This window comes from Copidosoma floridanum, unplaced genomic scaffold (assembly GCF_036245765.1).
Source record: "Copidosoma floridanum isolate Cflo_tuat_1 unplaced genomic scaffold, Cflo_Japanese_pri ptg000033l, whole genome shotgun sequence".
Classification (NCBI taxonomy): domain Eukaryota; kingdom Metazoa; phylum Arthropoda; class Insecta; order Hymenoptera; family Encyrtidae; genus Copidosoma; species Copidosoma floridanum.
The window spans coordinates 1293762-1320898 of NW_028321910.1; the positions used below are offsets into that span (position 1 = coordinate 1293762).

Genomic DNA, 27137 nt, shown 5'->3' on the forward strand with positions numbered 1-27137 from the left:
GATACAAGGCGTTTTTTCCATTGTTTTCAACGTCTAAAATTTTAACCCTATTGAAATCAAAATTATGATTGAGTTCGGAAGCATGCACTGAAACCACAGAATTCAGATCATACCCTTTCTTGTAATACACGTCTTTAACTGTCTTTTGGTTTCACTAATGTACGTGGCTTTGCAATTTTGATACTTGAAACTATGTACAACACCACACTTATCCATCTTTTTTACTTTATTTTTTCCTAAAGTCACTATGCGAGAAAAACTATTAATTACTAATGAAACCAGTTTTATATTGAATTTAAAAAAAAAAGATTTTGTTTTTTAGAATAATTTCTCAAAATAAGGTATGGATAAAAAATTCGTTTTTTTACTACGTGTATTAGTATTAATTGGATTGCTATGTAAAGCTTGAAGATTATTTTGTTGTTTCATAGAAAAAAGGCGTTTGTTTATGTATTTATTGATATAAGGTAGTGGATAGTCGTTCTCGCACAGTATACTTTTCACAACTTTAATATTTTTTCTGTGGAAAATTGAGTTTGATAATAATACCGCTCTATCTATCAAATTGGAACAATGGATTGCAATTATATTTATTTTTGACTTAAAGAAAACAGGCTGTGATTAAATCATGCATGACTATTTAAGAAAAAAATGGTGATAGTGGTGATCCCATTGGTGAGCCTGATATCTGTTTATAATATTCATCGTCAAATGAGAAGTAAATTTTGTCATAAATAAAATTAGTGATGTGTGTAATTTCATGGAAAGGAAAAGAGCATTGGTAAGATATTATTGACGAGAGTCTCTATAAGCTTTTAATAACAGTTTCTCGAGAGATATTGGTAAAGAGAGAGATAACATCAAACGAGACTAAAACATGTTCAGCCGGGATGAATATATTTTAAATTGTGTCTATGAATTAATAGGAATTTTCTAAAATGTGTATTGATTTAGGAATAATTTATTTTTAAAACGGTTAAAAGAGTGTGGGCTAAATAGTATGTATGTGATTTAATAGTGGATATGATCGGACGTAAAAAGATGACAATTTTATGCATTTTCGAAAGCCCGTAAGCTTTAGCTATGTATGTATTTGTGAAAGATATAGATGATTGTATTTACGGGTGCAAAGACTAAAATAAACATTGTATACCTTTTCATTAGAAATTATTCTACAAAACATAATTTTTTTTTTTTTAAATTCAATATAAAACTGGTTTCATTAGTAATTAATAGTTTTTCTCGCATAGTGACTTTAGGAAAAAATAAAGTAAAAAAGATGGATAAGTGTGGTGTTGTACATAGTTTCAAGTATCAAAATTGCAAAGCCACGTACATTAGTGAAACCAAAAGACAGTTAAAGACGTGTATTACAAGAAAGGGTATGATCTGAATTCTGTGGTTTCAGTGCATGCTTCCGAACTCAATCATAATTTTGATTTCAATAGGGTTAAAATTTTAGACGTTGAAAACAATGGAAAAAACGCCTTGTATCTGAAATGTTTTTCATTATGAATACTAAATTTTTTTCACTAAGAATACTATCAATCGACAGGAGGATACGGAACATCTAAACCATGTATACAAACTTACATTTCAAAATAAATTGAACGATTTGTATGTCATTCTAACCGTTTTGCACATGTAACTGTCTTATCAGCACTTATTGTACTTTTGACTGGCGATGAAGACAGTACTACTTCTTGCCTAATATTACTTTTTAAACTTTCTCGTCATTAGGTAGTTTGATACATCATTCTTTTGCATTGTTTTAGTTAAAGTTGTTTGTAATTAAGTTATACTGTAGAACTCACTATGTGCACTGCGAAAAATCTTATTTTAACTTATTGTGTATTTAAAGCCTGATGAGGGCAACACACTAGTTGCTGAAACGTCGCACGACATATTGTGTGTATTACTTCTTGCCCCAAAAGATCCAATTTCTATAAGCTTATTAAAATTGTATTATTGAAAATGTATAGAAACGTGACATTATATTTTTATACTTAATCAATAACAACGAATAAACTTACAGAATATTTAAACCGTGGACCTCGCTCCTAATCCTATTTAACACGAAAATATAAAAATTATATTTATTGGAATATGTCGAATAATGCTCATCGTCATGAAACAATATTAAAATAATAATTTCATTCATTTAATATATTTATTTATTATTTAAATGAACTGTGAAAGAATATAACGTACGATTCCATACTTTTGCTAAGGCAAAGAAATTAGATTTTTTTTTATGTTAAAATTGGTTAACATCAAAAATTTCTTTCCAAACAATATTTTCTACTTCTCAATTACTATCACGTTCTATTTGAATATAAATTCCATTTTCATTTTTGCATCTTGCTAACGTGACGTATAATTGACAATGCGAAAACGGTGATTTTTTCAAATATAATCCAACATTATTAAATCTTCGACCTTGACATATATTGATAGTCATTGAAAACGCTAAGACTAAAGAAAATTGTTTTCTGTATAAAATCAAATAAAATGATGATGAATTTCCTGTATTAAGAGTTATTTTTTATATGAAAACTCTATTTCCAATTTTTTCTCCAGTTGTTATTTTTGTCTTCAATATTGTATTTAAGTAATTTTGTACTTTGTAATCTTTTTACCGTTACATAAGCCATAAGCTATACTTAAAGTTCGTATCAACATAATTATTGCTCCAATTTTCAAATTGAGCTTATGCGGTGGTAAGCCTTCACAAATATTGTTTAGAAATTCAATTAGAAAATTTATATGAATATCATTATCAGATTTATCAACACCCTACTTAGTAAGTAGCATAATCTCTGCTGTAATATTCAAAATTTTATTATTCAAAAAGTAAGTATATCTGTTATGAGAAGTATAACGCTATTTATTGAAAAGTTAATGTATTTACTAAAAATATCGGAATTAAACATCAGTTGTTTTCTATTCGTTTGGTACTTGAAATTATTTAATATTTCCTTCTCCTATATCGAATAATAATTTTGAAAATATTTGTCGATTAGACGAATGTGGATATTAAGTTTAAGAATACGAATCAATGACCACAGATATAATAGTTTAATACTTTCTTGTGTAACCATGCTTCGATTACTATTTTTTAAAACCGGAAGAATCGATCTGAAATTGCTTCCTAAAACAATTAATTTATTACCAAAATGTACACTTGTATCACATGAATCACGTAATGTTCTTTCAACTATTTTTAAGGCTTTTTTTGAGATCATAGAAGCCTCGTCCCATATAATTAAATCTACTTCTTTCAATTTTTTTTTCAGACTCAAATTCCAAGAGCGAACTTTCTACATTGTTTGAGTCTAATAGTCAACGAAATGTTCTATGACTGGTCATTCTTTTTGGAAGTAATGTTGATGCTATTCTAGTCCATGCCATAGATAAAATTTTTTTTCACGAAAAATGAAATAATAAATTAATGTTTTATATAGAAATGTTTTTTCTGAACCTTCTGGGACATCAATAAAAAAAATTTTATCTGTTTGTTCCCATATAATTTTGAAAATTGTGATTTACGATCAGAGAGATTCATTACGGCCAGAGAGTATAACCACCATTTTTTCAGTTTTATTACTTCTTTGAATACTCTTATCTGTACTTAATATTACGCCTGATTAGAATCCCATATTGGGATGTTAAAGTAAAGTAAAAAGAATCGATTGGACCTTTTTTTCTGGAAACACTATATAATCAATAAAATGATTAAAAATGTTTTTTAAATTTTATCTCCTTGGATATTTTCTGCGATTAGAAACGAGGCAAAAAAATTGTCTTATAGTTTATAAAAAAGTATTGATTAAATTAACACTATATCTGTTTTGACTTTTAAACTACTTTACAAAGACTTTTTTATATTTTCAACTTCAAAAAGCAAACTGAAATAATGAAGTATTTAACTGATTCAAAAATCGGAAGGTTGGTGCGCATAGCGCGCAGGGGGGCGGAGCCCCACTAGTATGTATACATATCAAACATGCTGAGTCGAAAAGAAGCCACGAGCTCGCTATTCAGTCCCACCTGATAAATCTCACCTGAAGCCCATTACAGCCCACTAAAGTAAGAGAGAGATCCTATCATGTGACCAAAAGAGGTTATATGCAGTCGCGTGATCGGACCTCTCTCTTTCTCTCCAGTGAGCTGTAATGGAAACGAGTCTGCTGGTCTCTAGTATGCAAGTATCCCATGTACAGGAACCCTCAGGCTGGTAAAGCGTCCCTCGCTGCTTCTCTGCGCTCGCGCTGTTATAAGTGTTAATATTAGAAAGACTATCTATTTTAATTGAGCTAATGGCTTTAATTACTGTTAAATCTGTGTGAAAAAAATCAGTGTACCATCATAAAAGTTGATCCAAATTTGTATAAAACAAAAAGAAGAGCTTTTATTTTATTCAACAGAGTGTGTTCCAGGTGATCGCTGTGTTCGATTGCGCCTACATCTTTCTGCCTTCTCTTGGTTGTAAGAATACTAGCTAGTAGTAGTCTCCAATCCGTGGTGATGCCCCAGGTGATTGCTGTGTTCGATTGCGCCTTCAACTTTCCGCCTTCCTCCCTACGATCCCGGCGAGCTTCTTCGCGAGCTCATCATTCTCATTTGAATGATATAATTCTAAACAAAACAAAAAAAATATGTAACAAAAAATACGCATATAATAGTATTAAGCCGCACTAACAGCAAAAAAAAAAAGTAAATTAAGTTGGACTCAGTAAGACCTTGAACAGCGCATCCTCGACAACAAGTATGAAACACTTATTAGTCATAACTGCTAATATTATTATCACCACAGTAAAACGAATATGCAGAAAAAAGTAAAATAATGGATTTGTTGTAACTTAGCACCAAGTGTATTCTCACCACCAAAATACTCTCAAAGCGCCATGTACTATAAAAATATGTGTAGTTTATAGTAAGCAAAATAAGAAACAAAAAAATGGAAAATTTTGTAAATAATAAGGAGAATAACTGTAGCAATGATAAAATATATAAGATTTAGCAATAAGACATAATACTAACAACATCACTAGAAATAAGTTAAGCAATAAGTCCGTGACCCTAGACATCCCTGGCAAATTATATTAGTATGTAGCGATTACTTATTACTGAATTTGAAAAAACTTGTTCTCATGAGCCATTGTATAACACCTGTATGTATATATATATGTATAAGAAAACCAACAAGGAAAATGTATTATAAATAGTTATGTTTCATAAATAACCAAGTAAATTTTGAAACAAATTTTTTTGAATGAGGAAAGTGTGCAAACATAATCAAACGTGTATACACGAAAGATACAGCTAAAATAAATCAGTAGGAGAAACAGGGACATGGCACTTAAAACCATCCTTTTTCCTCTATCTGGAAATACGATATAACAACGATAATATAACAACGATATAATATTAACACCACCCAATCGCAAACATATAAATCAAGAACGAAGTCGCTGCCAAGGACGTTGGCGTCGTGGCCTTGGACGTGTTACGTACGATACCATACAGCTATGCGTGCATCCGCCCCCACTGGCTTGGGCCTGAAAGTTAGGGGAATAGAGAAGAGAAGGGATAGGAAAAGAAAAACGAAGCAAGAGGGTAAAGGGGGGACTAGCTAGAGACGTGAGAGGGAAAGGATCAAGCCCGTGAGACTGGAAGACACGCGCAGCTTCCCTCGAATACAAGTAGTGCTGATAAAATATAAGTTATCTACAAGTCGCGCTTTTATTTATTTTCGCACCAAAAAACTCACGTAACAATACTTTAAAGTGTTATTACAAACTTAATTGTTAAATTACAAGAATAATTTTGCAGTTGTGTTGGCACAGTCACATTTCATGTTTTTATTTTTTTCTTATCTCGTAGGACATGTGCTAAAACCAATCAAAATTTAATCCTGCACTCAAACCTAATATATACTCGAATCACTGATTCATTTGGTCGATTCACTCTTAACAATATGTTGTTAAAGTTATGCTTTTATAATCACTAACAGTTCCCAAAGATATTTGAACCCCTGGCCTTGTGCTTACTAGCCGAGGCCCTTATCCACTCTGCTATGAGCGGTCCAGACATGTGGGTTCGATTCTTGCATCTTATCGTGTAGTTCGTAACTAATTTTTAGTGTAAATTTGTATTTACTGTATATTTATTTATTAAGTTTGGTTATAAATTAAATTAATAAATAAACTAATTTATATAATATGTATAATAAAGTAACTTTTTTAGTTAAATGTTTTTTTCGAAAACTTACAAGTTAGTATATTTTAGCAGCGTAGCTTTTCTATGTATTAATAAATATTCATCCCTATATAGTTAATTTGTTACTTTTACAATAAATAAATAATTTTTTATACAATTTTTTATATTTTTTCAAAATTTTTAAAAAGTAAAAAAAAAATTTTTTTATAATATTCAAATACAACAGTTAATTGATTGATTTTTGTTGTGTTTTATCCTTTCATAATTTTTTCATTCGTGATTAAAGTGATTTTTTGAGTTAAGGACGTTCTTCATATAGTTGGTGGAGGGAAAGTTTAGAGAAGTAAGAGGAACGCTAATGTGTGCAATAAAGCTAGCAATTTTTTTCTTTATGTGGATGTACTTATACACATACTTTTACGCATACTTGCTCCTCTCATTCAAAATTTATTTAAAAACCAAATTTTGGATCTTTTGACAATTTGATAGGTTTATCTAAAAGTAATTTTTTGTACCCCGAAAATTAAGAGATTTCTACTGATTATAAAAATGCCATTTTAACTGATTTTTTCATAAGGTTGCATGTTGAATTGCAATTTTTTAAAATTAAACACATAAATATCAAACAATATTTGAAAAATATCTGTCAAAAAAACCTATGTGTGATGAAAGTTCTGAAGGGACATGCACTGTGGCATGTAACAATATATTACGACACAATACAATAAAAATAATACTGTCCAGAACAAGACTGCGCTTTTATTGAAGAAAGTAATACTACAGAATAGTCTTTCTTAATTATCTAAATACAATTAGATTTTGGGTATTAAATAGCCAGTCTATATATTATTTTTATTGTATTGTGCCATAATAGGGGAGAGTAGGGCACAGACTGGCAGGCAGGTCTCTCTGGCACCCTGGATGTAACACCTACATAATGATAACTATTAAAAACTTTATTTTTATAAAATTGATAAAATTATTATAGTTTTTGTGTTATCAGTCTATATGTAAAAAAAAGTTTTTCATAGACCAAAAAAGAGAAAGTTGAAATTTGAAGCAGAAAAAATTGTTTTTTCTCTTATTTCGTGTCAATGTTAAAAAATAAGTACGCATCAGATCATACTCAAGTCAAGCTCATTTAATAGCTTATTGCTCAAACTTTCAAGAGTCACAGAATTTTATGTGTTCTAATGCTTTTAAAATTTAAATTATTGATTTTAAAAATCATATAAAATAGGGTAGCAACCGTTACATGCAACGGATGCAACGATGTTAATTTTTCCTCGCGTGAAAACAAACATAGAGTTTGTTCAAGGTGCACCTCCTGGAGCGTGGGTAGAGTTTAAGCGAGGACCGAAGTGGTTATATGCAGATGGAATTAATTTATGAATGGGAAGTAAAGTTTGTGCAGTTTTCTAAAATAACACCAGAAAATCCAGTGTTGTTGCTGCTTGATGGACACGTGACACACGTTAAGAATCTCAAATTCATTGATTTTATTAAGGAAAATGGTGTGGTGGTTCTTTGTCTCGTTTTTTGTAGAGAAAATTTTGCAGCTTCAACGAGAGATGAAGCTTCAACAAGTGATATCGTTGCTTCTAAAAGTAGTTTTAACAACTCAGGTACTTAAATGTAAGTTTTTACATTTCAAAAAATAACACTGATAAATAATACTGAATGTAGCTAAAAATAATACTGATATTGAATAATGTATAACGTATAATTATAGAATCTACAGTTAAAATTATTGCTTTAAATCAAGTCATCAAAGAAGTAAGGAGTTCATATACTTAAGAATTCAATACATGAAGCTAATAAATGTGCCAACAATGCTAAACAACTAATTCAGATTATTCAGAATAATTAGGAAGTACCAAGCATCACTAAAGAGACGAGCGAACAAAACGAAGATCAAATTCGTATTGCTCATTTAGTACAGCTTTTTCAGCCACTTTATGATTTTATTGTAAAAAAGTACTGTTGCATCTTATTTTTATCAACTTGCACATCTAAATATTTATTTGTATACTTTTATTTTGATTATAGAGTCCTTACATGGCTTTCACGCAAAGCACACCATCAGAAAGTCAACAAAATCCTGAGTTGAATAGTTCTCCGACAAAAATTAATCCAGAAAAGCAAAATACAAAGAGAAGAGCCAAAGGTAAAGCTGCTATTATCACTGATAATGAATATACAGATACTTTAATAATAGCAGAAAAAATAAAAGCGATGGAAAAAAAAAAATTATAAAAAAAGAAAAATTCTGCTAATCGATCAGTCAGAACTGCTTCAACTAAGCTTCCAGCTAGTCAGCAAAAAAAGCGGAAGATCGTGTCAGTCGTTTCAGATTCAAATAAAGTAAGAAAAGTGCTTGCACCTCTACAGAATTAATCGTATCTTACAAATGTTGTAACTATACTCCAGGTAGTACAAATCATTGGTTAGATCAGGACTAACGTTTTTATTGAAAAACAACGATTTTTGTTACCAAATTATGATTTGTTTTTGAATAATAATAAAATGCATTAGAATTACATTCACCATAGTGAAAATAATAATACTAAAATCATAGCTTTAATGACGAATTTGTTTAAAAAAAATTTAAAAATTTTTTAAATAGTAAAATTGATTTATCGAACAATTTTCCTTGATAATATAACATTGAGTAATACAAATGACTTAAAATCATAAATTATTATTGTCACTTACTATGTTTGACAAGGCTGTAATTTCAATAAAGTAAAAACGTAATTAGTAATTGACTTTTTTAAATTCGTATCCTCTTCCCTACGCTAAGAAATTTTAAAAGCAGTACTTTGTAAAAATAAATTCCGTCTTGAATAAAAAGTTTAAATGGATTTAAAAGAAAAACGTTTAAATCAAGTGATTTTTTAGTTCAAGTGATATCAGCTATGTTGGTTGCGCACATTAACCGTGCCGATCGCTGTACACTCTTGTGCTGGAGCGTGTCTTACGGTGGTGCAAGTTCGGTATTTTTAAGTGTTTTACTCCTCAATTTTTTAAAATATATATCTAAACACGTTGTAAGTTTTTCATGTAATAATTAATTTTTTAGAAAGCACAATCTATTCATCTCAATTTTTTTCTTTCCTGCAACCTACTCCATTTAGCTACGATTGTAACTTTAAGTTAGGGTGCCGGTACCACCCCACTCTCCCCTATATTGTTTTTAAACGTTAACTAATTAAATATTAATTAAAAACATACCCAATCAACGAAAGTGTACTAATTCCCACGCTAATTGCACCACCTTCCAACACAATATTGTTTTACATAAGGTATTTTTATAATCACAATTATATTGTTTGCCATATAATTTTATAGAAGTATAACTTCATACTTGGGTACCCAAGCACCCTCTATCCACTGGTTTTTTAAAAATGTTCCTGTAAGTTATCGTTATTTATTTGTTACATGATAAATATATTTTATTATAAATTTTTTAACTTTATATTTTAATAAAAAAGCGAATGGAACTTCGTTTCGACGGGGAGTTCGTAGACCCCCCATGGCTGTTTTTTAAAAATTATTATTACTGACTGAAAATTAACATGTGAAATTTTCCTTATTAAGGGTTTGAAAACGACTTATCAATTTTCAGAAATCTATTTCCTGTTTTGTTGTTCTTCTTGATAGTGTTACGTCGGCGTGACGTACTATTCGAGTTTAAGCTTTCGCTTAATAACTCGAGACACATGCTGGGCACGCAAATCGGACGCGGGGCTGAAAGGGTAGTTCTAATTATCGACACGGTATTTAGAAAGGGGCTACGACTGTTTCACCCGACTAGAACCTACTGCTGTGCAATATTCCGATGCACTTGCTCGCGGCTCGTCAAGGTTAGTCGACTTCACTCAGAGCGGTGTACCGAAGGGTATCCCGTCCGCGATCTAGATCATACCGGCACCGTTACGGGAAAAAGTATCGTTTCTAGAGGTTACGTGGGGGTAAATGGTAATTTGACTCGCGACCCGACTCGGATGTACTAATATCGTCGCGAGTACTGATTTTCGCTTTAACCCGATTAGTTGTTGCTCCGATGGTACCACTACCGTGGCGGATAATGGTGTGCGCGTGAAACAAACGTAGTAATTCCCGGTGATCCATGGGTACCAATACCGTGGCGGATAATGGTGTGCACGTAAAACAAACTTAGTAATTCCCGATGATCCACGGGTACCAATACCGTGGCGGATAATGGTGTGCGCGTAAAACAAACTTAGTTATGGACCCGGCCGAAAAAGAGTAAAAACGGGAAAAGAGGGAGTACGAAAAATTTGTCATATGAGCTTTAACACTTACTTTTATTTAAACATAAAACAGAAGTACACGGCGAACCAGAGCGGGCTAAGGCGAGTGAAGTATTTGAAATGTTACGCGCTCGTGGAGGACTAAGTGATAGTAGAGGCGGACTCTTACTATTCAGTCGACCGTTCGAGGGTAAAAAACAAAATTGACTGCCTTTTCCGGGGCCTCTAGGTCTTTTTATAAGGAGTAGTGGACCTCGATCACGCGCTGGTTCGATAACAACATAGTAGAGCTTGCTGGAGAAAAATCTTGCAAAAATGACAATAGCCGAAAATCCAATTGGCTAGAACTTCTCTTGTTTAGCCACTCAGAAATTGGCACTTCCCACATCTGGTTCACTCTCCTCTTTGTGTTAAGAGAAGGGAAGGAGATTCACTTACTCATACCCTTCCTTTCCCTTTTACATAAAAATTTGACAGGATTTCAATATGACTTAACATTAAGACAGAATATTATTAATATTTACTAATGCCGAACACCGGTCGTTTGTTCAACCGAACTCGTTGCAAAAAGAGCGGTGAATATCGCTTAACAATTAAATTAATGCTCAGGTGAATAAGCGATTGGTGTGTTACGATTTATTAATTAAAACTACTACTTAAATGCCAAAACGGTGGCTTAGGCGTAATAACTTATAATTATAATATTAGTAGTGGTAGTTATAATAGTAGTAATAATGATAACAATAATAATAATTATAATAATAGTAATAATGATGATAATAATAATAATAATAATAATAATATTAACAATGATACTAATAATAATAATAATAATAATAATAATAATAATAATAATAATAATAGTAGTAATGATAATAAGAATAGCAGTTGTTAGAATAATGATGAGAATAATAGTGCTTTGCCTGTCGCAAGTTAACATAATTAGGTTGACCGGTAGTTTTGAATGTTTGTAATGTTGCAAAGATAATTCCGAATTTTGGTAGAATTTTAGTCAATATGTTTTTTGCTGCTAGTCGTTGCAGAGGAAGTCGTCTCGTGGTACCTTAGGGAATCAGAAACTCCGTTACCTCTATTGGAGGCAGGCGTACAGACTCTCTCTCTCTCTCCCTCTCTCTCTCTCTCTCTCTCTCGACATCTCCAAGTCAAGAAAAGGGGAAGGGTTAACTTTCCGTTTTCCTTCACATTTGGGAAAAAGTATTAGCAATTAACTAGATTACAAATTAGACTATTGCAGTATGTTTATGAAATTATTGATACGATGCAAAAAGGGTTACTCGGTAAATCATAAGCTTACGAACTTGAATGGTAAAAATTGGGTAATCCCTTGAAAGTTAATAGTGTTGTTTACCAGGCTTGTCATAGTTCATATGTAATGTGGTTGTTTGCTAGTGGTGTAGTGAGTACTGGTTGTTTGTGACGATTCTGGCTTTTACTAATATTTTCGCTTATTTATGTATTAATTCTAAGCTATCCTAATATTTAATTTTATGTTATTTGATCCTAATCTAAAATTATATTTGCCTTTAATATTTCAGTTAAACTGTTCTCAATTAAACTTTTGCATCTACGGTTGTCGAAAAATATTTCGTTTTTCATTTCCGGTTAGCATAGACCAGCATGCATGTATATAAAACATCATTGTACTGCAGATACGAGTAACTTGCAGGTGATTCACCTCTTTTCAGATGCACGTTCGTCTTTGCTCAAGTGCTTTCAAAACATCATTCCTAGGGAATGAGCAGGGAAAAAAGGATTTGTTTGTAATTTTAGTCTACCGACATTACAATAGTGATGAAATTTCATACATTCATTCAAGAGATCACCGATTATTTGACTTTAATTTGATATTTTTTTGAAGAAAGATGTGGGTCCATGAAACTGTTAAAAAAGAAAGTATAATTTTCATTTTAAACTAGAGAAGTAGTATCCGTCCAATTTTCGAAAAATATTTTCCCTGGATAACGTTTTCCGACCGGATATGTTTTCCATTTGGCAAATTCTTTTTAAAAAAAATTATTATTAAAAATCAAAATTGTACACTAAACTCATTGAACAAGTATGGCTAAAATATTATATTTTTGACAATAAAATGCGGAAGAATATATCTCAAAGAAGCTAGGTGGAAATTCATTGGCAGTGATTTTTGTTATTTTTAAAATACTATACGATCTTAAATGTTTTACACAAATTATATTATCTGTAATAGTTTTACAGCGTTGATCGGAATTTATATGAATCTTTTTTTATTTTTATTACATTTTTACGTAATATGAATATAGGCAACTAATTTACCAATACTTACTGATGTCTCTTACTAAAATTTTATTAAAGTACGTAACATAACAACTCATTTTGAACATTTTTTAATAACTAAGATTTACAGTAAAAGAGAACATGAGGGATAATATGTGGGAAGAAATGAGGTAGTAAATAGAAAGTAAGAAGGAAATAAGAAGTTTTTCGTAGGAGAGATACGAAGAGCAATAAATATTGTGGTGGTTCTGTAGAAGAAAGTGGAAGAACGTGTAAGACTACAGGTGGTAAAAAATAATGCTAATGTTGAATCAATATTCTCTTACTTCTTCGGGGAAGATGTTAAACAGTACAGATGGGTGGAGGGGGGGGGTGCAAAAGAGAAAGCTGCCAGACCCGCATAATACAATCACAAAATAGGAAGATACATATGGAGTAGAACATTGCAAATTTACGTTTGTATTAATAATAGTAGTAAAAAATTTTCTTTTGATTTGAGCAGATTCATCAGTTTTGGTGTGTTACTAGTCTAAATCGACAGAGATTATGGTGCACTAATTATAAGTCACCGGGAAATAGATATTTAAAAAATTATTAGTTTTCCTGAGGTACCCCTGCCACGATAAAACTGACAACATCGTACTTTCTTGCTCTCTTCTGCTATTATGTACTTATAATTGTGTTGGACTTAAATCTTTATGCTTGTATGTTTATGTATGTACAGCGCATGCGCACTTAAATAAACTTGAAAAAAACAATTCTTACGTTCGACTTTTTCCCCACTGCTTTCTCAAAATTGAACGTGTTGACCCTACATTTTTTTTAAAGTAATAGATTCTTTATGATTACAAGAATATGTACCAATTCAACTTCTGGGGTAGCAGCTTTTTATTGCAGTACAATAGTCAATTGAATTTTAAGTTCGATAAGGTTACGTGTAAAAATGATGAATTTTCACAAGCAATTTTCTTGAAAATGAATGTGTTGACTTACCTATTTCTTTTTCATAAAAAATCTGGTGTACTTTATTTACATAATGTCTATATTTTAGAGCTAGTCATCATTTAATTCAAAATCGCCTAAGCCTCCTTAATTTGCTTAAATTTAACATGCGAAATGTTTTTTTGGTTACATGACTTGCAATTAATTTCTGATGTTCGCGACTTACTTGTGTTTTCTTAGTCGATCTTACAGTTGTTGCATTATAACTTATATTCGGTTCTATTCAATATAGTATAAAAACAGATCTTCAGATTTTCTAGTATGCATTTGATTTTTGTTCTTCAGGCCTACTTTTTAGCTTCATTACTGTTAATTATTTAATGCTTGATTTGTTTGCCTGCTATATTGTATATTGTATTAAGATTCCAACGTATACCGTTGCAGGATTTTTATGTATCCTATGTCCTTAATCTCTACCTTCCTTATTCTGTTTCCGTAATTACCATCCTATTTCCCCAAGTATGTGAAAGTTTCCTTCAGACGACTCGGTCATCCATCCTACTGGGTACTATTTACAGGGTCAGCGATTGTCTCAAGTATACCCCTATTGGAAAGATATTTTTCCAGTGAACCATCTAACTCACTGGACCGACCTTTTTATAACCAACAGTGCCTTTACACGATGAACTGGCCAGGTGTTTGCTTTCCTTCAGAAAGGAAGCCCCTACAGGTCAAGACATAACCAGAAAACCAACTACTTGTTTTAAAAATCAGATAAGTGGTGTTTCGGCATGTTGAGTACTCATCCCATCCGAAAAGACCAAGAAAAAAATCTTGATCATTTTTTATGGACGATAATTTTGGATGGACCACACGAACCCATGACCCCTCAAGTATCTCTGGCTAGGAGGCTAGCACACTAACCAGTAAGCCATTAAAGCTCATTTGCGTGCTATATTTGTCATGCTATTTTTAAAGAGGGCTACCATACTTGGTTGTCAATGAAGGATGCATCAACAAATCAAAATTAACTGAATTCAAACAACTACTTGTAGAGAATCTTTGGATTGTTAAACTTAATGTTGATACTACATTTTAATGTTGTTCAATTTTTTTGTAGCTACGAAAAAATGTATTCTAAAAATTTAATTGTACACATTAACTGAATAAGTTTTTTACTAATCTTCGTATTTTTTTTTAATACCCGTAAAAGAGTCTCAGTTTGATAAACTACTCAGATTGTTTAAAAAATTGGAAAGTTCTATGAGCTTATAAAATATAATAATGTTTAACTACTCAAGTAATTTTTTGATGTGAAATATCTATAGGCGCGCGTAAGTATGGTAAGTAAACGTGAGTGATGCGTGGTGACGGTAACAAAAAAGCGTTACGAAAAATATACATATATACATTGCACACATAGTATGCTGTACAGGAGAGAGTGTGCGAATGAGAAAGTGAAAGGAGTTGAAGAACGTAGCCGTAAACTCGGGTCGGCTCGGCTCTCTGTCTCTTTCTTCACACGCTTACTGCCGCTCTTCTCTCGTTTGTAAAGTGTACTACTCGTATTATTATAGCTATATAGAAAAGTATATAATAATAAAATATCGTATATGTATTGTATTATACAGCTTATACATACACGTACGCATATATAGTCGGGGACCTTGTCGATTGTGCTATACAGCACGCTAATCCAATCTTTGTTCTTATTATTTATGAACACAAACCGAGAAACTTCTAAATTAAAAAATTGATCTATAATTGGGCGTTTTTTATATTATGTATTATTGAGTCCACCGTTTCCAAAAGAGATTGGAATGATTATTTTTGAATGGTCTATTAATATCAAAATTGTGTAAAATTATGTTTTAAAGTTCGTTTTGCTAACATCTTTTAAAAGTTTGATATACAGAAAAAATAAAAATATCAGCGTGTAGGGCAAAAATTTTTCTTATCAATAAGCACTTTTAATTTTGTTTCGACAACCGCAAAATAATAAGAAAAAAAGGCATTTTAGCAGTACCTGTAAAAGTAAGTGAAATAGAGAGAGCCATTGATCGTCTGCTCTTGCGCTCGCTCTGTCTCTCTCTCTTTCCTCTTTCCTCTCTGCGAGGACTGGTAAGTGTTCGCACGCATGTAGTTTCTACTCCGCACTTATCACGTTATATGATAAAACTTACATCGGTTTTTTTGAGTTATTACTGTTCCAGTAAATTATGATTCCTGCTGGCTCAAGTTTGTGAGCATTAAACAGCGTGGCTCTTGATATTAGAGCCGGGAGTCGTAACAAAGTTTTGGAATTCTTTGCAAGAATCGCCGACGCCAATTCAGCCATCATCATTGTGGTCGCAGTCGCAGTCGCAGCCAAAACAAAGCCAAATCATAATCCAAAACATCATCGCTCGTGCGCACCGGTAAGCTGTAATGAAAGACATCACCTTTTGCTGCTGTGCAAGTGTTTGTGTAATTCAAAGTGATGGGAGACGATAGTGGGGGAAGTGAGAGTGAGTTTCATGCGGCGATCGACTCTTTGCCTCTACTTTCACGCGATGATGTTTTGAAAATGATAAGTCAGGCGAACACTCACCGCGATTTTATGATCGATGCTCTTAAAAACGAAAAAAGTACAACAATCAAGGGCCAACTACGCGAGACGATTTCTTGTTTTAGTAACCCAGCCAGCACTACGTTAACTGTAAGGATTCTAAAAGTTATATGGCAACCCAGCCAGCACCGTTTAACTTTCAGATATCTGCAGTTTGCCATTACCACGTTATCTTAACGTTATTCTGAAAAGAAACCGCAATGGTAACTGTAAGATAAGTAAAAATGATATCCGTTAAGTGATAACGTACATATATCATATTAAAATATAACTGAAGATATCAACATTATGTGAACTTGAAGAAAAACTTTTCATACATCGCTTTATCTTACAGTTATCTGCAAAGTCACGTTACGATATCCACTGAAGATATCCTGATGGTGGACTTAAGACTCCTTTACCATATCTTACAGATGTCTTTACGCAACTTCTAAGTTATCTTCTCTTTTCTTTTATCTTTTAATAATGTATGATAAAGGAATAAGATATGGTAGAGGAATCTTAAGTCCACCATCAGGATATCCTCAGTGGATATCGTAACGTGACTTTGCAGATAACTGTAAGATAAAGCGATGTATAAAAAGTTTTTCTTTAAGTTCACATAATGCCCAGAACTGGAAGTAAAAACTAATGCTGCTAAAAATCCGCGACGTATAATACATAATATTCCGGTAGAGTTAAGAGATGCCGATATTATTGACTGTGTTGTTAGTCAAAACTTGCCGGCATACGAAAAATAGTCAATTAAGATTGTTTATATGTATCCGCAGCACGAAAATAAAAAAGTTCGATCTTGTATTATCGAGGTTACATCGGAAATTTGCAAAATCTTGCGTGCTAAATCTCGCGTATACATCGGCTGGAGATCGTGTCGCGTCGTTGACCATGTTTCCATCTTACAGTGTTTTAAATGCTGCAGGTTTGGTCACACAGCTAAGGAATGCAAACACGATGCATGCTGCAGCCACTGTGCCGGCGCCCACGTATCTTCCAGTTGTAAAAATGCTAAAAACTTGCGTTGCTATAGCTGTCTGAATGCGAAATTAACTACCAGTTCTGGTCACTCTGCGTATGATAGAGATAGCTGCCCCGTGATGCGAAAACAAATAGAGCGTGCCATGTGCTTTATTAACTATGGCGAATAAAATTTGTATTGGTCACTTAAATGCGCAATCGCAATTTCGCCGACGTGAAAGAATTTGTATCTACCTTGGGCGTGCATGTTCTGGGAATCAGCGAATCTTTTCTAAAGCAGCACCATGACTCGGCATGGTATAGCATTCCTCACTATGCTCTACTGAGGCATGATCGCATAGGTCGCGGTGGTGGTGGTGTTGCTATGTACGTTCACGACTCGATACAATCTAATGTTGTTGCCATTTCACCGCAATCTACCACGAAAGACACTAGGCCTGAGTATCTTTTTGTTGAATTATTTTTTGGATCGTTCAAATTTTTTTGCGCGCTTGTTTACAATCCTCCAAAGACAGGTTTTTGGTGTGAAACAGTGGAAGAAACACTACTTAATTGTCGTGGTAATTATGACAATATTTTTCTCGTGGGTGACTTAAATATAGATTGGAGTTCGTCCCTTTCGTCTCGCAAAACACTAATAATATTTATTAAATAATATTTATTAATTTGAATAATCTTGTCAAACAAAATTTCGATTTGGATGCATTAGGAATAAGTACAATTCCGCGAGAAAATTTAGGCGTTAAAAGAGCCATAGAAATATTGGAAAAAACAAGTAAAAATTACAACAATCAATGGGAAGTCGGTTTACTTTGGAAAGACCAAATATACGAGATTCCAAATAGTCGCATAAACGCCTTAAACCGATTACACCACTTAGAAAGAAAATTAGATCGGGATCCAGAATATGCAGCTTTGTATTACAAAGAAATGGAGCGCCTTTTTGAGTTAGGATACGCAGAAAAATCTCGTTCAGAACCCAATGAAAAACTCTGGTACTTACCACATTTTGGAGTTCAAAATGTGAATAAGCCAGGTAAAGTACGTTTGGTTTTTGATGCAGTGGCAAAGTCTTGTAAAGTTAGCTTCAACGATTTTTTGTTAACCGGTCCCGACTTATTACAAAATCTAATTTGAGTAGTCATGCGATTTCGCCAATACTCTATTGCCTTCAAAGGGGACATTAGAGACATGTTTTTAAAAATGAAAATTCGCGAAAAAGATCGTGATGCTCAGCGATTTCTGTGGTGGGGGAAAGACTGATCTTCCTAAAGAATTTGTGATGTCCTCTCTTCTTTTCGGTGCCAAATCCTCTCCATCTACAGCCTTATTTATTAAGAATAAGAATGCTGAGCTATACAAACATTTATATCCAGAATCTTCAACAAGCGTGATTCAAAATTTTTACATGGATGACTATCTTGATTCTTGTGAATCCGCGGAGGAAGCTGAAGAAAGAATTTCTGAAGTGATGAAAATAAACAAAGGCGCAAATTGGGAAATGCATAGTTGGGCTTCTAATGAACAGAAAGTTCTAAAAAATATAAACAAAAAAGAAAGAAATTCAGTTCTATTAGGAAATTTTTACGGAAAATCAGAACGCATTTTGGGTTTACAATGGTCAACTATTTCTGATACCTTGTTTTTTATATTAAGCGGAAAAAAGATCTCTGCAGAATTTTTATCCGGCGCAAGGAAACCCACTAAAAGAAAATTTCTCAGCATAATTATGTCTATTTACGATCCATTAGGTTTTTTAGCTCCCTTTTCGATTCAATCGCGTATCTTAATGCGGAAAATTTGGCAAAGCGAGGGTCATATCAACTTCGGGATCATTCCGTTAAATCAATATCTTAACATACTTTTTGCGATGCAAGCCAAGAAGCTTATGCCGCGGTATCATACTTTAGATTTTTGTTATCAAATGATGAAGTTCACGTTTCTTTTTCAGTTTCAAAAAGCCGAGTGACTCCTTTAAAACCGTCCACAATTCCACGTCTAGAACTTCAGGCTGCAGTTTTGGGAGTAAGAATCGCGGATTTAGTTGTAAAGGAACATACTTTTAAAATTGATCAGCGCGTATTTTGGTCTGATTCAGAGACAGTCTTAAAATGGATTTTTTCTGAGCCTCTCTCTTTCAAATCCTTTGTCATGAATCGTTTGGGGAAATTTCGGAAAAAAGCAAACCATCGGAATAGAAGTGGGTTTCCTCGCGTAATAGTCCCGCAAATGACGCGACCAGGCACGCTCCTGAAGCTATTTACAAAAATAGTAGATGGTTTCTAGGTCCTGCGTTTCTTCGCGAAAACAAAAATTCATGGCCATTAAAAACCTTCGGAGAAAAGGTAAAGTCAACCATCACACAAGTGTTTTCAACAACAGAAGCTAATGTTTTGGCTCCCTATCTTCCCGATAACGAAAGACTTTCGTCGTGGAATAGATTGATTCGTGCAACCTCATGCGTCTTAAAAGCTTCAGATATTTTTTAAAACACTATTTTAGAACAAAATACGAATTTATTAAAGATTGAACGTCAAAATTACGCAGAAAAACTTTGGATCCAAGAAATTCAAATTTTGTCGTTCAGAAAAGAAATTTCAGCCCTTAAAAATTCGAAAGCGCTAGCGCGGGAGAGCCGAATTGTAATTTTAAATCCTGTATTGGACAATCAAGGGCTTTTACGTGTAAGCGGTCGAGTCAAATCTATTCTTAAGAATTCCGTAAAGTTTCAACAATTTATTTTAGACGGAAGACATCCAGTCACGCGGTTTTTGATAAAACATTTTCACGAACAATTTTTTCATTGGGGAACGGAAACAGTTTTAAATGAATTAAAACAGTTGTACTGGATATTGGGTGCACGCGGTGTATTAAAAAATATAGTACGCAATTGTGGAATTTGTAAAATTTTACGAGCTCGGCCTCCCAATCCTATAATGGCAGATCTTCCGTCTTCACGTTTGGGTTATGGTTACCGTCCTTTTACTTTCTGTGGAATCGATTACTTCCCTATGTTAATTAAGATAAGTCGAAGACGAGAAAAACGCTGGGGTGTAATTTTTACATGTCTCTCTACAAGAGTGATTCGACTCGATCTAGCTCACAGTTTGACTATGGACTCAGCAATTATGGCAGTTAAAAGATTAGCAGCTGCACACGGTTTTCCTCAGGTCATTCATTCCGATAACGGCACAAATTTTAAAGGGGCTAGTACTGAATTAAGAGAGGCCATCATGAATTTCAACTAAAAATCTCAAGCAGATTTTGCCTTAAAAAACAATTTTACCTGGAAATTAATTCCTCCTACAGCATCTCACATGGGGGGAGCGAGGGAAAGAATGATTAGAATTGTCAGGGAAACTTTAGAAGTTATTTTAAAAGAAAGAGTCACAACTAAAGAAATTCTTAAAACCTTACTTGCCGAAGTTCAACATTCAATTAACTCAAGGCCTTTAATTCATGTTTCTGTCGATCCTTGTGATAAAGAAGCCCTTACGCCCAACCACTTTCTTTTTGGTGCATCTTCCGGTACATTACGTTTTCAGAAATTTGAATATCAAAATACTTGTCCTAGAAAACAATGGTGGTAGCCTCGATTCTTAGCGGATTGTTTTTGGCGTCGTTGGTTGCACGAATATTTGCCATCATTAATACCAAAAAAAAGTGGTTAAGGACAGATTTTCACTTAAAAACTGGCGATCTAGTTCTAATTTTAGATAATCAAACACCACGAAATACTTGGAAAAAAGGCGTAATTGTAAAAACTTTCCTAGGAAAAGATAAGGAGGTTCGTGTGGCAGAAGTCAAAACTGCTAACGGACTTCTTACTCGACCAACGCGTAAACTGATTAAATTCGGTGAATCATTATAATGCGATTTTTGTTTGAGAGGGGAGAATGTTACCAACGTATATTTGTAAATGTTACCTTCTTTCTTTGTTAACTCTGCACTGTTCGTTTTTCAATACTAACACGTATTTATTTTGCCTTTTAATTGCTAGTGTTCTATTTTCAACGGTCAAAAGGCATACAGGACCTCGAGACCTAGGCTACGTGCACGAATACGGATGCCGTAAAACAATTTCAATTTCAATTGTCGCAAAACACTAGCTGATTCTTTGCTTACATGTAATCTTAAATGGTTACCTCTTGATGCAACTCACTATGGCGCGAACCCTTTCTCTTCAATTGATTATTTTTATTTACTTGATGATTCGCATCTCTGTTTCTACTCACAGCATTATCTGCCAAGTATTTCGGAACATGAAGTTATTTTAGCTTATTTCATCTACAATCGCATCAAAGCTGCACCCAAAACAGTGGTGCGTCGCTGCTTTAAAAACCTTGATTATACGCGTTTCAGGCAGAACCTAAGTGCGATAAATTTGCAGCCTATCACTGCTGCCGCAGATGTAGACGAGAAGGTTCATCTCTTCTTTAGTGCAATATTAGAATTATACGATAAGCATGCGCCTTTTCACACATTCACCATCCGTGCTAGTCGTCCGTCGCCATGGATAACTTCTGAGCTGCGTAAGATCTTAAAGCTTGGAATGCTGCATGTCGTAAATACAATCGAACTCGTACGGAGGCCGACAAAGCCATCAGGAATCAATTACGTACTCGTGCTAAAGTGGCAACACGTGATGCTATTAGACGCTACCACAGGCAAAAATTCGACAAATGCAAAACGCTTCGTGATTTTTGAAATTGCTTTAACGAGATTGGTTTGTCGAACGCACCAAGAGCAACTGACAGACTTCCGGTTGATCTTAATGAGCTCAACAGGCACTTTGTCAGCAATAGCACTGTTGGCAATAGCGCAACCGCGTGCATTCCACTTACGAAAGCCAATGATGAGAATCGATTTTTCTTCAATCATGTCAGTGGTTTTGATGTCTTCGACGCTATTCGCTCGGTGCGATCTAACGATTGTAGACCTGATGGCATACCACTGCGCTTCCTGCGCGATTGTATATTTTACATTATACCTGTTTTACTAAATATATTCGATACGTCGCTACAGTCCGGAGTCTTCCCATCCGGCTGGAAACAAGCCTTAGTGCGACCTATCCCTAAGCACGCCTACGGCTTTGCGTGACTTTAGATCAATCAGCATCTTGTGTGCTACCTCAAAAATACTTGAAGCGATAGTCCATAAACAGGTGTATAAATTTATTATGCAACGAAATTTGTTGAATCCTCTTCAATCAGGATTCCGTAAATTACACAGCACTCACTCAGCGGTTGTCAAAATGGTCGATGATGTTCGAGTTGCTATTGATCGTCAGCAGATCACTTTATTAATAACTATTGACTTCTCGCGAGCGTTTGATGTAGTTGACATCCAACTACTCTGTAACAAGTTGCATAATACGGGATTCTCTGCGTCTGATTGTAAGTGAATCCACTCATATATGTCTGACCGCATCCCGGTAGTTGCCTCATTCTTAAACGAGTACTCTCATCCATTAGGTAGAAGCGCTGGTGTACCAAAGGGCTCAATTTTAGGTCCGCTACTCTTTTCGCTATTTATAAACGACATCAGCTCCGTTCTTCGCCATTGCTCGTATCACTTATACGCTGACGACTTTTGTATTTGCGTTAGTGGATCACTGAAAGACATACCCGACATGGTTTGTCCGGTCAATGAGGACCTTAACAGCATTGCCAACTGGGCACGATTAAATCGTCTCCTCATAAATACTGATAAGACCGGTGCTATGTGATTCGGTTCCAGGCATTTTATGTCCAAGCTCTCTTCAACTTCAATCCCTGACATTTTACCAAACAATAGCATCATTCAGGTTACTGATACGTTAAAGATTTTGGAAATTACGCTTGACTCGACGCTTAGCTTCAGAACTGAATGCGGTATCATTACACGAAAGTGCTCAGCTGCTATGTACCGTCTCCGACGATGTGACGACTCGTTGACGCTTCCCTGCAAACTCACTTTTGTCAAGGCGTTAATCTTGCCATATTTTGATTACTGCTCTGGACTGTTTAGTGAACTCTCTAAAGAGCTTGCGTTAAAACTGAATAGAAGTATGAACGCCGCTATCCGGTTTGTAACAGGCGTTTGGAAAAGCGATCATATTTCTCCTTCGTACATCAAACTTAACTTACTGCCGTACGCGTACAGAATAGAGTACTTAAATCTTTCATTTCTTGCATCTATTCTCTGCAACGATGAGCCAGTATATCTCGCGGTTAGGTTTAACTTTAGGCCACCTGATCGGCCTGGATCGAAGCGTGCGTCGCACTTCGATCTAGTACAACACAGCCCTCACCTTGATTATCTACGTGATTCATTTTTCGTCTCAACAATAGATAAATGGAACAAGTTTCCGGTTAGTGTAAGAAAATTGTACAACGGGCCTTGTTTCAAACAACACTTATACGTACATTCGTTTATTAGATTTAAGTGCGTGAAAGCGTAAAATTGTGGTACGCGTACCAAAGATTTGTTCTATTTTATTTCATTTTATTTTACTTTATTTCATTGTATTTTATTTTATTTTATTCCTTACTTTTATTTTTTTTTTTAATTACTTACTTTGTACCTGCACTGCTTCTGCTGTAAATACTACATTACTTATGTATTATCTTTTGTAATATTTTGTCTTAAGCTATGGCTAGACAGGAACTTTAGTCTATGACTTCTGGATCCTTAGCCGTCAATAAACTTTAACTCTAACTCTAACTCTAACTCTAACTCTCTTTCGCTCTCTACTGTACTCATACAAGTAGGCCTTTTTATTGCTTTTTTTAATATTTTGTGCTTGTGAACAATGATTAGTTAATATCAGAATCAGTATCAATTTTTCATAATTTTTAAAAAATTTCTCCTCTGTGAACAGGATTATTTTAAAATATAAATATTTGACCCTAATGCAAAATTTTCCCGAGTTCTTTCAAATGTGTTTATTCGAACTCCATCTTATATCTTCTTTAGTAAAGAGCCAACTCAACTGAATTCGGGCATGTGCGCAACTACGCACAGTAAACAGGTATCCGAATCCGAAAAGAGACAGAGAGACAGAGAAAGTAATACACACGAACGTTTGTTAAACTAATGTATGAACCTTTGTGTAGGTGGGTAGTATAGATACTCTTCGCCGTTTATTATTGTTCTTTCTTGTGCTCGTTGTTTATATGTTAATTGACAAAAAAAAATATAAACATAATTTGCTTTTTCCTAATCTTTAATATTCACTGATCAAAATACATATCTATAAATAAACTGTCTTTTTAATATAAAAATATGAAATGAAGATTATTTAGAGTAAAAAAATAAATACCTTTCCTACCTCGCGCGTTTTTGAGAGGCTTGTGTGCGCTCGGTAGAAAAAATAGGATTCGCCACATAAGCGCCATTGCTCCATGGCTGCCTTACGTCCCTCGGGCCGTTTTGCGTCCCTCGAGCCGTAAAATAGCCCTAGAGACGATGATACTTATCTGACGAAAACTACTATTTTCATCATAGACTATCAAATACTATCGACTTCAATAACATATTCTTTAATGTTTCATATCTGTCGTGGGTCCCGCGACCCACACATAGTTTTTTTCCGTTGGTTTTATTTATTTATTTATTTTTTAAATTTTAATAATAAAAATAGTGCAAAGCAATGAATGCGCATTACGGGGTTATCGAGATGGCAAGCTCAGTTCGGACGGTACTAGAGAGAAGATTAAAGCAGTTCAGAACTCAAAATATATTTGTATGCGCAGTGCCATGTTTGAAATAGATATGTGCTGATATATTTTTTATTGTAAACCGAAGGCTTTTCTCTGTAACGCTCTCTGAGCTGAGCTGGCCAATTCACTATCTTCATAGCGATACAAAATTTTTGAGTGAAAATAATATGAAACCATTTAATAAAATATGTAATTTTTATAGGTTGTATCCAGTAGATAACAGCCGTATAGATTCCTTAACAATGGAAGAAGATCCAGTTAAAATCGACACTACAGTTTCTCTTAAAAAGGAAAAGTAACTTCAGGCTTACGTTACCTTCAATTTGCATTAGGAAATTTAAAATTCACTTTACAGTTCAACTCTTAGTGATAAATAAAATTATATTGATCACGAAATATGTCTGAAAAAATTAATTGATGTTTATACTCTAGGTCTATAAAAATAAAGTTAAGTCTGTGAAAAATATTTATTTTCTTACCTTTATTAACATTATGAAATTGGTAATAACTCTAAACCTTATGCTGTGATAAGTTTACTCGAAGAAAAGTACTTTTTCCGCCCTCGGGTGGTTTTGGAAGGCTGGTACTTCCTCGGGCAAAAAAGCAGTTTTCCGATACTCGTTCGAAAAGTCTCCTTTACGAACCTCGTTACGGACCTCGCCTTCGGCTCGGTTCGCAAACCTCTCGGTTCGCAAACAGAGACTTTTCAAACTCGTAGGAAAACTACTATTTACACATCAAATTCATGAAAAAAAAAGTTGGGCCAAAAATTCGCATTTCAGGTCAAGAAGACTCCAAAGTTTTAGTTAAAGTAATTTTAAGGTGTCAAAAGAATTGATCCCTACCCGTGTAAATAGTTTTCTTCTACACTAAATATTTTAAGATTAAGTGTGAAAATATAAATAATAAATAATGTCTCTGAAACTTGAACCCTAAATTTTCAAATAATAATAATTAAACATTTGCTGATTTTTTCATTCATACTAGCTTCTTGAGTCAGTACTGTCAGTAGGTATTATTATAGAGATTTTGACATGTGAAACATTGTATTTATTAAATAGGTAAGTGACCTTGAGCTTGCTATTTGTTATAGCACCAAAATGAAACCGACTAGTTTCCACGGTCAAGAAAAAAGAAATTCAAGGAGGCGAAGTTAACTTTTTAATTATTTATTAATACAGAGGGGGCCGTGTAAGTAAGGATAACATTTGTTTTGGATTCTAGTTTGAATTGTGATGTACGATGTAATATCAAAATTATGTGTGTGAGAAACTATTTATAACAAAGATAAGTGTTAAATTATTTGATGACTAGTTTTCATCATATTACGGAGCATAAGTTATTAATGCGTGATATTTAATTGATCAAGTCCGAATAATATCGTTTTTCATTTATTTTAATTTACAGTCATTATTGTTTGGTTTTCTCGATCTTCTGTAACTTTCCCTAAATATCATTAGAAGGACATTAGGTCAATAGTTGAAACTCTTCTAGTGCTAACAGTGCTAGTGCTCGCATTCGATCCATCTTAGAAAAATTTGAGGATGACCCATCCCCCAAAGAACTTACTTTAATATCTTGGCGCATGAGCTCTACTTTTATGGTGTCGACTTTCTTTGTGGATATCCTCCTTTTTTACGATACCAGATTTCTGCTGGGTTATTAGTGATGAGTCGTCCATCGTCGTTGCAGTACTTCTTATTATTAGTTTTTGATAGTTTTTGAACATAAGTGAAAGAAAAATCGAGTGGAGAGATATTTTTCGATGTTCTAGATCTAAATTCAACTTTACTACATCTGCATTCATATATACCTCATGCCAAAAGATAATAAGAGCACTCCAATTCTGTATTTTAAATAATTTAGGGTTTATTTAATCTTAAGAGACGAGCTTCAATTTGTATAATAATTTGTATATTGGATTTGGTTTACATATAAAAATAAAACAAATTTTGATTGTAGCATTTAAATTGTTTTTGTCGGAGTTACAGTAAAAAGAGGGTAGAATACGAGCTCAACTCCTCATTATCAACCATTTTGTGGGACTGCCGTGCTCTACCAACGCTCGCTTACTCGGTCACTTCTCTCTTTTGAGCCACATAGTCCGTTATAATGACGTGATATCAAATAATGCGT

At 33.9% G+C, this 27137-nt stretch overlaps 1 protein-coding gene across 1 annotated transcript in view; it reads left to right on the forward strand.

Moving 5' to 3' along the window:
- The window catches only part of LOC106641868 (lipid scramblase CLPTM1L), an 80670-nt gene extending 55243 nt beyond the window's left edge, over nucleotides 1-25427 (forward strand). Inside the window, exon 8 of the mRNA XM_014356441.2 lies at nucleotides 25204-25427. Coding sequence (XP_014211927.2) covers nucleotides 25204-25300 — 97 coding nt within the window. The 3' untranslated portion in view covers nucleotides 25301-25427. The remainder of the gene's footprint in view (nucleotides 1-25203) is intronic.
- The last annotated feature ends 1710 nt before the right edge of the window (nucleotides 25428-27137 follow it).